This window comes from Mesocricetus auratus, unplaced genomic scaffold (assembly GCF_017639785.1).
Source record: "Mesocricetus auratus isolate SY011 unplaced genomic scaffold, BCM_Maur_2.0 Super-Scaffold_4256, whole genome shotgun sequence".
Lineage (NCBI taxonomy): Eukaryota > Metazoa > Chordata > Mammalia > Rodentia > Cricetidae > Mesocricetus > Mesocricetus auratus.
Window position 1 is genome coordinate 91762941 of NW_024429182.1, and position 14288 is coordinate 91777228.

The window sequence follows — 14288 nt, forward strand, 5'->3', positions numbered from 1 at the left end:
GGTCAAAAAATATCAATAGCCTTTTTATATAAAAAGAAAAATGGTCTGAGAAAGAAATCAGGGAAATAACGCTCTTCACAACAGCCACAAACAATTTAAAGTATCTTGATGTCTATAACCACCCTGGAGCCATCAGTGGGGTGACTGATGGAAGCAGAGGCAAACACCCCACAGTTAAACACTGAACTGAACCCATGGAACCCAGTGACGGAGAGAGAGGAGTGGTGAGCAAATTGGCAAAGATTGGGCTGGCAAAACCAGCAGAGACAACTGATCTGAACAGGGGAGAACTCTTGGACCCCAGACCGACAGCTGGGAAGCCAGCATGGGACTGATCCAGACTCCATGAATGTGAGAGTCAGTGAGGAGGCCTGGACAACCTATGGGGCCCTGGGCAGTGGATAGGTGTTTATCTCTGCCATACAAATGGACTTCATGTGTCCATAACACAAAGAGGGTTGCTCTCTCAGCCTGGACTCTTATGGAAGTGCCTGGACCCTGCCCTGAGTGAAATGACAGACTCTAGATATCCCCTATGTGTAAAGAAGTGGCAATAGGGTAGGAGACTGGGGGGGATGGTGGGGGGGCGGGAGGAGGGGAGGGAGAGGGAACTGGGATTGACATGTGAAGCAAGCTATTTAAAATTAAAATAATAAAAAAACTGGAAAAAATATCTTGGAGTAACTCTAACCAAGCAAGTGAAAGACCTGTATGACAAGAACTTCAAGTGCTTGAAAACAGAAATTGGAGAAGATATCAGAAGGTGGGAAGATCTCCCGTGCTCATGGATTGGGAGGATTGACATAGTAAAATTGGCCATTTTACTAAAAGCAATCTACAGATTCATTACAATACCCAAGAAAATTAACACAATCATTTATAGACCTTGAAAGAACAATACACAACTTTACATAGAAAAAAACACCTACAAACAATAAAAAAACTACTGGAGGTATCACCACCCCTGATCTCAAGCTCTACTACAGACCTATGGTAATAAAAACAACATGGTATTGGCATAAAATCAGACAGGTGGATCAATGGAAAAGACTCTTAAAATCCAGATATAAAACTACACACTTATGGACACTTGATTTTTGATGAAGAAGCCAAAATTACACAATGGAGAAAAGAGAGCATCTTCAACAAATGATGCTGGTATAATTGGATGTCAGCATGGAGAAGATTGTAAATAGATCCATATCTACACTTTACATAAACTCAAGCCCAGGTGCATCAAGGACCTCAACATAAATCAAGCTAAACTGAATGTGATATAAGAGAAAGTGAAGAATAGCTCTGGATGCACTGGCACAAGAGACTTCAAGAATAGAATACCATGATCACAAACAACTAAGACCATCGATTAGTAAATGGGACCTCCTGAAACTGAAAAGCTTCTATAAGGCAAAGGACACTGCCAATAGAATAAATGGCAGCTGGCAGAAGATCTTCACCAAGCCGACATCTTACAGAGGACTGATTTACAAAAATATATATAATCAGCTCAAGAAACTAGACTTCAAAGAAACCCAAAAAATAATCTAGTTAAAATTGGGGTTCAGACCTAAACAGAATTTTCAACTGTAGAATCTCAAATGGCTGAGAAACACATAAAAACATTCAACATTCTTAGCCATCAGGGAAATGTAAATCAAAATGACTCTCAGATTCCATCTTACACCTGTCAGAATGTGTAACACAATACATTAAAGAACCAGAGACAGATACTGGGGTTCAAGCTTCAAGCTGAAGATCAGAAAAGCAAAGCAGCCAGTCAATAACTATTACCTCTACCAATCCTCAGACCAAAAGGGGAAATCCACTGAAACTCAGATTGACTCTCTAAACTGCACTGCTCTCCACCAGGCCTCAGAATCCTAGACTGCAATTCTCTCCTCAATGTGGCTGGATAATAATTCCCACATTAGACCCTTTGCTTCTTCCCTATATATACCTCTCTAGTGCTAGGGATTAAAGGCGTGAGCTTTTTTAATCTTTTAGACTGATTTATTCTTGTGTGGCCCTGGATGGCTTTGAACACACAGAAGTCTGTTTGTCTGTCTCCTGAGTCCTGGGATTAAAGTAGTAGATCAGCATTGCCTGGCTCTATGGCTGTGGCTAGCTTTGCATTTTGATCTCCAGTGGTTGCATGAATGATATATCACCATAGTAAAGGATAACCATGCTAAAATCTACAGACCCAGGGAGGCTAGGTAACAAGAAGGGCCCAAGGGGAATGTCTAGATCTTCCTGGGAAGGGGAAATGGAAGAGATCTCCCTGGGTGAACTGGGGGTGAGTGGGAATGGAAAGGAGGGATCAAGTTGGGGGTGTGGGTTGAAGGGGAGAGTACTAAAAGAGATGACTGGAAAGTGGGTTGGCTTTTGGGGGTCAGGTAAGTACTTGATGCAAGGGAAACTCCCATTAACCTACAAGGATGACTCCAGGTAAGGCTCCTAGCAATAGTGAATAGGTATCCTGAACTGGCCATCTCCAGTGATCAGATTGCTGACTACTCCAATTATCATCAAAGAGCCCTTATCCAGTCACTGATAGGAATAGATATTCAGGGAATCCTGCTGAAGAGAGGGATGAAGGATTGTAGGAGCCTGAATGGCCAACGACATTACAAAACAGCAATAGAATCAACTAACCTGGGCTCAAAGGATCTCACAGAGTCAGACCCAACAATTAGGGAACCTGCATCAATCTAAGCCTTCTACATACATCTATGTGGCTATGTAGCTTGGTTTATTTGTGGAACTCCTAACAATGAGAATAGGGGGTATCCCTAAAGATTTGGCTGGCTTTTGGGAACCTATTCCTCATACTGGGTTGCCTTTTCAAGACTAAATACAAGGGAGGTGCTTAATCTTACTGCAACATCATATAGCACACTTTGTTGATACTCATGGGAACAGAGGAGTAGATTGAGAGGGGCAAGGGAAGTGGAAAGAATGGAGGAGGGAGTGGAAACTGGTCTGGATGTAAAAAATAAATTAGTTAAATAAATTTTTAAAAGAGCATTTAGCTGATACTAGCCTCATAAGAGTTCACCCAAGGGAATGATGAGTCAACTATCCAAGAGATTTAAACTTCACTAATTGTCACATACACAGGTAAAAACACACACATAAGCCATTAAATATTTAATAGTGATATAAGAGTTATACAACAAAATGTTCACTACCAAACACAACTATCTGGGCAATTTAATCATGCATGTAGTAGTTACGATTTACAATACAATCATTTATTTCAGGTGCCTCATTGTCTTGTATTTATGTTTGCTTTCTTTTTTATCATTTTTATTTTAATTTTAAATAGCTTGTTTTGCATGTCAATCCCAGTTCCCTCTCCCTCCCCTCCTCCCACACTCCCCTTCCCCCCCCACCCTCCCACCCTATTGCCAAATCCTTCCACATAGGGGATATCTAGAGTCTGTCATTTTACTCTGGGTAGGGTCCAGGCACTCCCCTAAGAGTCCAGGCTGAGAGAGCATCCCTCTTTGTGCTATAGGCACACGATGACTGTTTGTATACCAGGGATAGACACTGATCCACAGCTCAGCGCCCCATAGGTTGCCCAGGCCTTCTAGCTGACACTCACATTTGGGGGGGGTCCAGATCAGTCCCATGCTGGCCTCCCCACTGTCAGTCTGGTGTCCAAGAGCTCTCCCCTGTTCAGATCAGCTGTCTCTGCTGGTTTTGCCAGCCCATTCTTTGCCAATTTGCTCATCACTCCTCTCTCTCTGTCACTGGGTTCCTTGGGTTCAGTTCAGTGATAATTGTGTGTTTGCCTCTGCTTCCATCAGTCACAGAATGAAGGCTCCTGGATGGTTATAGACGTCAAGTTCATTATCAGGAATGGGCATTCGAGGTGGTCTCTCCACTACTGCTTAGCTTGCCAATTGGTGTTATCCCTTTAGATCACTCGAGGTCACTCTGGTGCCTGATCTGTATTCGATCCTATGATTCCCTCTTCCCCCTATTCTACCCCCACCCCCTCAACTTCCTGTTCCCCCATGACCAACTCTCTTCCTCTTCACCCCCTCTCTTCTTCCCAGGTCCCACTCCCCCCCCACTCCTCGCCGTGTTCCCCATCCTTTCTTAATTAATCAGTGTAACAGCTCTATAAAATAGGCCTTTTTAGTAGTAGAAATGTAGCTTAGCTTACTATAATGAATAGCTGGTATTATTTTTTCAAAAGCCTACATATCATGTTCACAGTTACACAAAAATGCAAGCTGTGTTGAATTCCAGACAACTAACCCAGAGTCTTTATCATTGCTCTGTATTATCACCATATGCAATGAAGGAAATCATCTCTGTCAGCAATGGAGAAAGAAACCTCTACATGAACATATCAACTCAGGACAACTGTCCATTAGGAAATCCATCTAAATGAGAGCTTATACTAATATAATATTGTATAAGAACCTTGCTTACTTCTAGTACAAAGTCTTTTATTAATTTTCAAAATAACTTATTTTACTTGTATTAACTATTAAATTAAAAAAAGAAAAATTCCTGTGTCTATATGTTCAAGTATATGCTCAACTTTCTCCTAGGTCCATTTGGAGTTGTTTTAGACAAAATGAAAGATTAGGATGGGTTTCATTCTTTTATATGCGAGTATAAAGTTTGACCAATACTATTTGTTTAAAATTCTGTCTTTTCTCCAATATGTATTGTTGGCAGCATTGTCCAAAATCAAGTGACTGTAAGAGAGTTTAGCTTTATGTGTGGGTTCTTATTCTATGCCATGGATCAGTGTGTATGTTTTATGTAAGTACAATGCTGCTTTTATTACTATAGCTCTGCAGTATAACTTGAAATCTAAGATGGGAGGATGGCTACTTCTAGCTGTTTTGTTTGCTTCTTCCAATCAGAATTGTTTTAGATTTCCTAAATCTGTCATGTTTCCATATGAAATTTGGATTATTTTTCAATTTATGTTAAGAATTGCATTGGAATTTTGATGGAGGAATTGTGTTGAATCTGTAGATTGCATTTGGTTGGATGGCAATTTTCACAATATTGGTACTACCAATCCAATAGCATAGGTGGCATTTTTATCATCTAGAATCTTCTACAATTTCCTTTTTCAGTGTTTTAAAATTTTCATTGTGTAAGGTTTTCATGTCCTTTGTGGGATTTAGTCCATGGCATTGCTATTCGCATGCTGAAAGGACACAGGATCATGGTATTGAACTAACTTTAATGACTTATCACTATACCTATAGATTATTACATCTTTTAGCCCTTGTCAAAATTCTTACAATTAGGTGGCAATTAACACAGAGACACATAAACAAGCCAAGGTGCAGAGAATAAGAGACTGCAGAGTGCCCAGCTATAAATGGAACATCTGGTTTATACCCTTCTCTGTCAATACTCAGGGATCATCAGGAAAGGTGGGGAGGATTGTAAGAGCCAGAGATGGTGAATGACTACAAGCAAATAGTGTTTCCTAGACACAATAGGTAAATTGCATATATGAACTCACAATAGTTAGGACAGCATCCATAAGCTCATAAAAAACACCAGGATGGAGGAGGCAAGTAGGCATGAATTCCCACCCCTAGATAAGAATGTATTGGCAATTTCCAGTTTCAGAGAAATGAAGAGTCAAATTTCTTCAAGGAGTGGCCCTTAGAAAGTTGTCCACACTCTAGTATTTGACCACAAACCCAAGAGTATATGGGCAGCACATATAGGACACCATGTTTCCTTTTTAATAGGACACAAATTTGTGTGGGTAAGGATGTGGGGTAAATCAAGGAGGAGTTGGGGAAGAGGGTGAATATGATCAAAATAGATGAAAATTTCAAAGAATGTATAAAATATTTTCAAAGCATAAAAGTTACATATTAATGATGCACCATATTTTTTCAGGAATGTATATTTGTATAATATTCAAATAATGTTTGTGTGGTTTACCCTCAAATATTCATCATTTCTGGAAAACACTTTCAAAATCCCCTTGTTACTGACACCCACCTCATAATCCAGTTAAAATTATTATATTGCCAATTTCTATGAAATCAGCTTAAAAATAACATGCTTCAAATGTTAGAAATAAGGCAGCTACAATGCTTTTTTATTTGGGTACAAAAATTTCAGGAAAAAATTAGTCAATTTCCACAAACAGCAATACTCAGCTTTTTAGTACAACAAACTAAAATTAGCAAGAAAACAGTTATATTGTTCTTTCTCCTGTATTCTAAACTTTATTTTAAATTGATACAAAAACATAAAAATGTGCATAAGCATGGAGTGCCATAGATTTTTTGACACATAAATATCATGCTATGTTTCAGTTAGCTACCATGCACCAAATATAGGGACCTTTAGCAATGACTGAGAAGTGTTCATGGAAAAATGGGAAAGCATGATATTATTCTGCTCTTACCTTCTGTTATTCACAGGATAGAAGTATAAATTTTCACCACACCACCCATCACTATAATTAATAATAAGAAATGGTATAAAAACACATGATCTAAGGAACTGGCATGCATCAGGCCATCTAGAAAGGTTGATATTTGGAAAGAGAGAAGGGCAAACACGATACAAATTTACAACATCTAAACTCTGGACAAAGATGTCACTGTAAATACAACATTTCAGCAAATTTGGTTGTCTAACCATATTCAGTAATATAATGAGCATTAAAGTTATATTTGAATTCAAATAATTTAATTAAAACAAGATATCTCAAATATAAACAGTTGTATAATTCTCAAAAATCTTCACATTTATGTGTGAGATTGCCACTTGAAATCATCTTCTCTGGTTTTTGGCCCAATATGATTTAAACTTATGGGTTATATTGATAATATCCTACACCCCTGTAAAAATAATTTAATTGGAAAACAGAAATGACTTTTAAAAGAAGAGTGATTTTAGATCTGAGTGAATATTATCTTACGAAATACATCATGAAGATAAGACTCAAATGCATTTACAATTGTACTTCGGGTTCCATAATTCTCTATCAAAATGTACACAATTACTCTCCTGGTTTTGTGATAAATAATTCAAATAGGAAGTTTCTGACTTTAAGAGAATTTGAGTATAAGAAACAGCTATTAAAGATACCTAGAAAGTAGGATGTGCTGGCAACAACCGCTTTCCTAGGACTCTCTTCAAAGCCCCACTGACCTCCTTATTCCTTAGACTGTAGATTAGAGGATTCAGAGCAGGTGTGATGATTGTGTACAAAAAAGAGAGGATATTTTCTTGCTTGGAACTGTGGTAAGAACTAGGTAGGATGTACATGACTGTGAGAGGCCCATAGTACATCCCTACCACAGTCAGGTGGGAAGAGCAGGTGACAAGAGCTTTTTTCCTGCCCTCATTTGAGGGCATATTGAGCACAGTGAACAGAATTAGAGAGTAGGAGGCCAGGATGGCAGCAAGAGGAGGAATTAGTAAGGTCACACCCATCAAATAAACCGAGAGTTCATATGTGGAGGTGTCTGCACAGGCCAACTTCAGCAAGGGAGGGATCTCACAGAAAAGGTGTCTAATCTCCCGGGATTTGCAGAAGGGATACTGCATGGTGTAAATGGTATATCCTAGGGCACTCAAGGAAGCTGGAATCCAGGATATGGCTATCATAAGCCAGCAAATGCTTGGCCTCATGAAGATCATGTAGTTCAATGGATGACAAATGGCCACATACCTGTCATAGGCCATGAAGGCCAGAAGGAGGTCCTCAGCACTACCCAGTGCCAGTTCCAAAAACATCTGAATGGCACAGCCCCCCAAGGTAATGCTGTTGTCTCTCAGCAGAAAATCCATGACAGCCTTGGGACTGATAACTGATGTGAGGAGAAGGTCCATGAGAGAGAGCTGGCCAAGCAAGAGGTACATGGGAACATGGAGGTACACATCCATTGTGATGACTAGGATCAGTAGTCCATTGCTGATCAGTGCCAACATGTAGAGGGCAGCAATTGTAGCACAGAGCAGTTCAGGAGAGCTACTGCCATCCAGAATCCCCACCAAGATGAAGCCACTTCCCAAGGTAGAGTTCCTGGAATCCATTATATGTGGTCCCTTTAGTTGTCTAGAAATAGTTGACTCAGTTTAGTTCTGCTATTATAGACCAAGTTTTGTAAAATCATCGGCTTTTTAAGGTATCCAGTTTAACTACCATAAGATAATATTTTCCCATTACTAAATATGGGAAAAAACAAGCTATGCTTTTTGGTTTCCAAATTTATACTTATTAATTGTATCTTGATAAAAATTTTGTCTATGAGCAGAACAGACACATAATAATGATAAACATTATGTTATCCCTTTGTGAATTACTGACCAGGACATTAAACTTGAAAAAAAATGTCTTTCCTAGAAAAGTTAAATTATGTTTCGTGTTAGGGTTAAAGACATATTCTGACCTATATAACCTTTAGCATTTCATTTGGCTAATGACTCAAATATCACAGATGTATTTAAGTATGCATTTCCCTGTAGGTTCCTTTGAAGACTGAGGATATTCCAACATAAACAGGAAGTGAAGATGTGGTTTACATTCAGCAACACTTAGCTGATTTGCTCTGCTAAGTTGGTGAAATTTGCCAACAGTTCATCCATGTCAGGTATCAGGGCTGTTCTAGTTTAACCTCTAATCTACTGGTGTGAATTAGAGATGACAGTGAGGAGAGCTAAGTAACAGTTTTTGGGTAGCATCATATGGATGAAGACGATTTGCCTGATAAGAATTGGTGGAAAGTGCTCTCATTCTAAAAATTGTGGAGAGGTAGTCCTTCCAGTTTAATGTCAGGTTGCAGACATTATTGGATCTGGTAACAAGGCTTTTTTATTCCTGCTGCTAGGTTCTAAGAGCAATGGTGAATGAGGGAAATGGACTTTCAAGAAATTTTTAAAGAGTCATGTTATGTATCAACTCCATGCTCCTTGGGCCAAGAGTAAGACAGGGCTTTGTCAAGGGGCTTTGTCTTTAGATTCCAGGACCTACTCTTTTCTTTCTCCTCTGCATAGCTTCAGAGGGACTTAATTCCCAGCTGAAATGGCCTCTCCTGGAAATGCTGATATGGGGAATGGTAAATTAATTCTCTTGGGTGAGTTTCTGATCTACTTTCCCCAAGCTTTCCTGTGACTTAATGAGCTCTACAGCTCCAGATTACTTGTTCCTATGAAAGAATGTAGGATCTACTTCCCTTTTCCTCAAAAGTGCTGAGATTATCAGTGCACAAAATCTAAACAATGGAGAAATGGTTACCTTAAATGCCCTTCCCTGATAATGAGATTGATAACTACCTTGTATGTCATCCTAGAGCCTTCATTCAGTAGCTGATGGAAGCAGAAGCAGACACCTACAGCTAAACATTGAGCCGAACTCTTGCAATCCAGTTGCAGAGAGGGAGGAATGATGAGCAAAAGGGTCAAAACCAGGCTGGAGAAACCCACTGAAATACCTGACCTGAACAAGGGGGAGTTCATGGACCCCAGACTGATAGCTGGGCAACCAGCATAGGACTGATTCAGACCACCTTGAATGCAGGTGTCAGTTAGGAGGCCTAGGAAATCTATGGAGCTTTTGGTAGTGGATCAGTATTTATCCCTAGTAAATGAATAAACTTTGGGAGCCTATTCCACACAGAGGGAGACTCTCAGCCTAGACACAGGGGAGAAGGCCTAGGCCCTGCTCCAAATGATATGACAGACTTTGACTATCCCCCATGGAAGGCCTCACCCTACCTGGGGAGCAAAAAGGGGATGGGATAGGGGACTGGTGGGGGGCAGGGGAGGAGGGGAGGGAGAGCAAACTGATATTGACATGTAAAACCAGCTTGTTTCTAATTTAAATTAAAATTGCTTCCTACAACAAAAACAAACAAAACAAAACAAAATACCAAACATTTTTGACAACTATTTATTATCATCTAACTCTACCTACCTTCAGAAGTTTGCTTTTAAAATAATTTATTTATTCTTCTAAATTTCATTTCACATTCCAACCACAGTTCTTCCTCCCACCCCTTGTCTGTCTTCCCCATAGCCCACCCCCAGTTCACTCCTCCTCATGGGTAAGGGCTCTCATGAAGAGTCAACAAAGTCTAACACAATAGGTTGGGGTAGGACCAAGCTGCTTTCTTAATGGCATCCCACCATAGAGACTTCAAACAAAAGATAATCCAAAGAGATGATTTCATCACAGGAAATATCCATCAAGAAGAATTCTCAATCCTGAATATATATGCACCAAATACAAGGGCACTCACATTTAAAAAAAATTACTAAAGCTTAATTTGAGCATCAAACCCCACACAATAATATTGGGAGACTTCTGTCTGCCAGACAGAAAATTAACAGAGAAATAAAGGATATAACAGATGTTATGACTCAAATGGTTTTAACAGACATTTAAACATTCCATGCCAACACAAAAGAATATACCTTCTTCTCAGCACCCCATGGAACCGTCTCTAAAATTGACCACATATTCGGCCACAAAGAATTCAACATACTCAATTTTATGGGACACTTTGAAAGCAGTGCTAAGAGGAAAGTTCATAGCACTAAGTGCCCACATGAAGAAGCTGGAGAACTGTCACACTAGAGAATTAACAACACAACTGGCATCTACTCCTACAGATGGGGGGTGGGATGGGGAAGGTGGTCAGGGGATGGGACGATTAGAGGGAGAGGGAACTGGGATTGGTATGCAAAATAAGATTGTTTTTAATTTAAATAAAAATTAATAGAGAAAAAAACAAAAAGAATACAGCATCATAGAGACAGACATAGGATAGAAGTCTGTGTATTTGTATTGCTTCCACTTCTAATTATGTACAAAACAACAAAAAATAAAATAAATAGCTACCATATACTGAAAAGAAAAAATACTCCCATTATATATTTTAATATCAAGTGATACATTGGAATAGAAATTATAACTAACAATATAATAACCATAGTATCTATGTCCTCAATCTTGGGGTTGTAAAAAATATTAATAAGAAAAATATAGATTATACAAATTGTATGATATATTGTTGCCACTTATACATTAAAAAACTTTAAAGTGAAATAAAATATAAAATGCTTAACATTTTCATAAAACAATTTTTCATTTAGTTCCAAAATTATTCAGGTGATTTTAACCCTGACTTATACATAACTATTCATGAGACTAAGGGAAAAGATTAGTCATAAACATGAGAGATTACCATTGTTAATTACTGTAAACACATATAAACACATGCATTAAATAGCATTTGCATGAAAGTGAATAAATAGCTAGTTACATTACAAAACACCCATGTGCTATCATACACTATTACAATTTCCAGAGCATTTTTTCTTATAACAGATTGTTAGAATTTAATCATATATTCCACATACCTCACTCAATATATTTACATTTACTATTTTTCTTCCCCTCCACAATTTTGAAAAATAGGTCTTCTGTCAACAGAAATTTATAGTTTCCAGGAGTTTTTATTCAAAAAGACTAAGCACAAGTTGCAAGTTATACAAGAAAGTGTTCCTCTCCATTACCTACAAATCTCCCCAGCCTTTTGTCACCACTATTCTATTTTTAGTTTCTATGAGCTCAGTTTAGTAAGAACTTTTTTAGTGTTATAAACGACAGAGTTACAATGATGTTTTCTTCTTGTTAAAACACAATTTCTATAAACAATAATCCCAATCCCATAGAACTATATTTAAGGTAGTAGGAAAACCATTTGTCCCTTGCCCTTAAGTTTCAAATTATTTTTCCCTTTGTATTCTGTCTGCTAATTTATCTCAACACAAAAACTATAAAAAGTGGAATGTACATAAAGTACCACAGGATATTATCCTGACACATGTGCAGATTGTGAAATATTTTGTAGAGAATAAGAATAAATATATGTATTCTTTGTGATTGTTGAGACACTTTAATACATGTTAGGAAAAACGGAAAGGTGCTGAATCATCCTGTTCTTTGATTTCATTATTCACAGGCTAGAATGGTAAGTGTTTACTTCAATTCCCATAACTAAGAGAAAGAGAAAGAAAAAAGAAAAGAGAACACGCAGACAGACACACAAACAAAACACACACACACACACACACACACACACACACAGAGACAGAGAGACAGAGAGAGGAGTCTGAATTGTGACACATATCAGAACATCCATAAATGCTGATGATTGGAAAGAGAGAATGTACAAAATATAACTTTCACCAACTCTTAAACTGAAAGACCCCGGCCCAGTATACACAGGCAGCTGAGGCTTATGGAAAATTCCGTTTCCCCCACAGCTCAGCTGAATAGTCATTTTTTTATCAGAAGGGAGCTCAGCTCAAGGTCCTAATGGCTGAATGGCTGAATAGTCACTACTATCAGAAGGGAACTCTTCCCAGGGACACAGGTGTCTGCTGTCTGCATAGCCAGCCCAGCAAGATTGGGCAAGCACAGAGACCTATTGTTCCTCAGATAGGGCCAAGGCCGAGACTTGAGTTCCAAGCAAAACCTCAATTGCCCTCGTTCTGAGCCCCAGCCTCATTTAAATTGCCCAATCAGGGTCCTGTAACTAGGCTTCTCGCTTCTGTACTGCGCTTTTTGCTATAAAAGAATCCCCGAGTCCCCAGCTCGGGGCTCTCAGTTCCCAAGACTGAGACGCCCCGGGTACCCGTGTATTATCAATAAAGCCTCTTGCTGTTGCATCCAAGCTCATGGTCTCGTTGTTCCTTGGGTTCGGGTCTCCATCCCGTGAAAGTCCCCGGCCTGGGGTCTTTCAAAACAATTTAGTTATTGTCAGTATTATATTTTTTGGTCAAGATTACATGAATTAACATTTATGGAATCCTCTCCAATTAATATGTGACTTACCTACTTGAAACTAATTTTCAAGGTACTTGCCAACAAGAACTTAAAATTTCAGGGGTCATGTCCAGATAGTAAAGCCAATTTGAACCTCTAAACTAAGCAGTTACATTGAAAAATGGTGTCTAACTTTTAAAGACACAGAGAACAACTTTAAACAGTATAAATTAAATTCATTCTACAAAATACCTCATAATATTCAAAGACAATTTTGAAAGGTTGTTGTATCCTATACTTATCTCTTAAAAAAATACTTTATTCTCTTGAATTTTGTTTTTTATAAGACAAAAAGGCAGCCCACAGAATGGGAAAAGATAATCATTAACCCCACATCTGACAGAGGGATGATCTCTGAAATTTACAAAGAACTCAAGAAGCAACTCTCCAAAGCACCAAAGGATCCAAATAAAAAGTGGTCTACAGAACTAAATAGAGAATTCTCAATAGAGGAGTCTAAAATAGCTAATAGACACTTAAGAAAGTGCTCAACATCCCTAGCAATCAGGGAAATGCAAATTAAAACAACTCTGAGATACCATCTTACTCCTGTCAGAATGGCTAAAATAAAAAACACCAATGACAATTTATGCTGGAGAGGAAGTGGAGAGAGAGGAGCACTCCTCCATTGCTGGTGGGAGTGCCAACTCGTACAGCCATTTTGGAAATCAGTATGGAGATTCCTCAGGAAAATGGGAATCAGCCTACCACAGACCCAGCAATTCCACTCTTAGGCATATACCCAAAAGATGCACATTCATACAACAAGGATGTCTGTTCCACTGTGTTTATAGCAGCACCATTTGTAATAGGCAGAACCTGGAAGCAACCTAGATGCCCCTCAATTGAAGAGTGGATAGAGAAAATGTGGTACATTTACACAATGGATTACTACTCAGCGGAAAAAAAACAATGGAATCTTGAAATTTTCAGGCAAATGGATGGCACTAGATGAAACCATCCTGAGTGAGGTAATCCAGTCACAAAAAGAAAACATGGTATGTATTCACTCATATATGGATTTTAGACATGGATCAGGGGAGTGCCAGCCTACAATTCCACTGCCAGAGAGTCTGGGAAACAGGAAAGACCTTAAGAGAGATATTCATGGTACCCCAGAGACGGTGGAATGAGGCAAGATCTCCTGAGCTGATTGCCAGTATGGGGGTAAGGGGAGAGGGCCAGGAAAAAGAAAGGGGGAGAAGAGGAGGGGAGAGGAGGACTTGGGGGAGCAGGAAGTCGGGGGAAGAATAGAGGAGAGCAGGATAAGAGATACCATAATAGAGGGAGGATTTTTTTTTACATTTCCATTTTTTTAGCAACAATCTTATTTTACATATTCTCTTGATTTTACCAGTAGTATTTCATTCATAGTAGAAGTCTTCTAATTTGGGGGTGGGGGTAATAAATTTTAGAAGGCAGCTATTAGAGCTAT

At 38.9% G+C, this 14288-nt stretch overlaps 1 protein-coding gene across 1 annotated transcript; it reads right to left on the reverse strand.

The window, feature by feature from the left end:
- Window positions 1-7104: 7104 nt before the first annotated feature.
- Window positions 7105-8055, reverse strand: LOC101833258 (olfactory receptor 2AG1-like). The gene has a single exon (XM_005075736.2). The coding sequence runs from the start codon at window positions 8053-8055 to the stop codon at window positions 7105-7107; it is 951 nt and encodes a 316-aa protein (XP_005075793.1).
- Between the last annotated feature and the right edge of the window lie 6233 nt (window positions 8056-14288).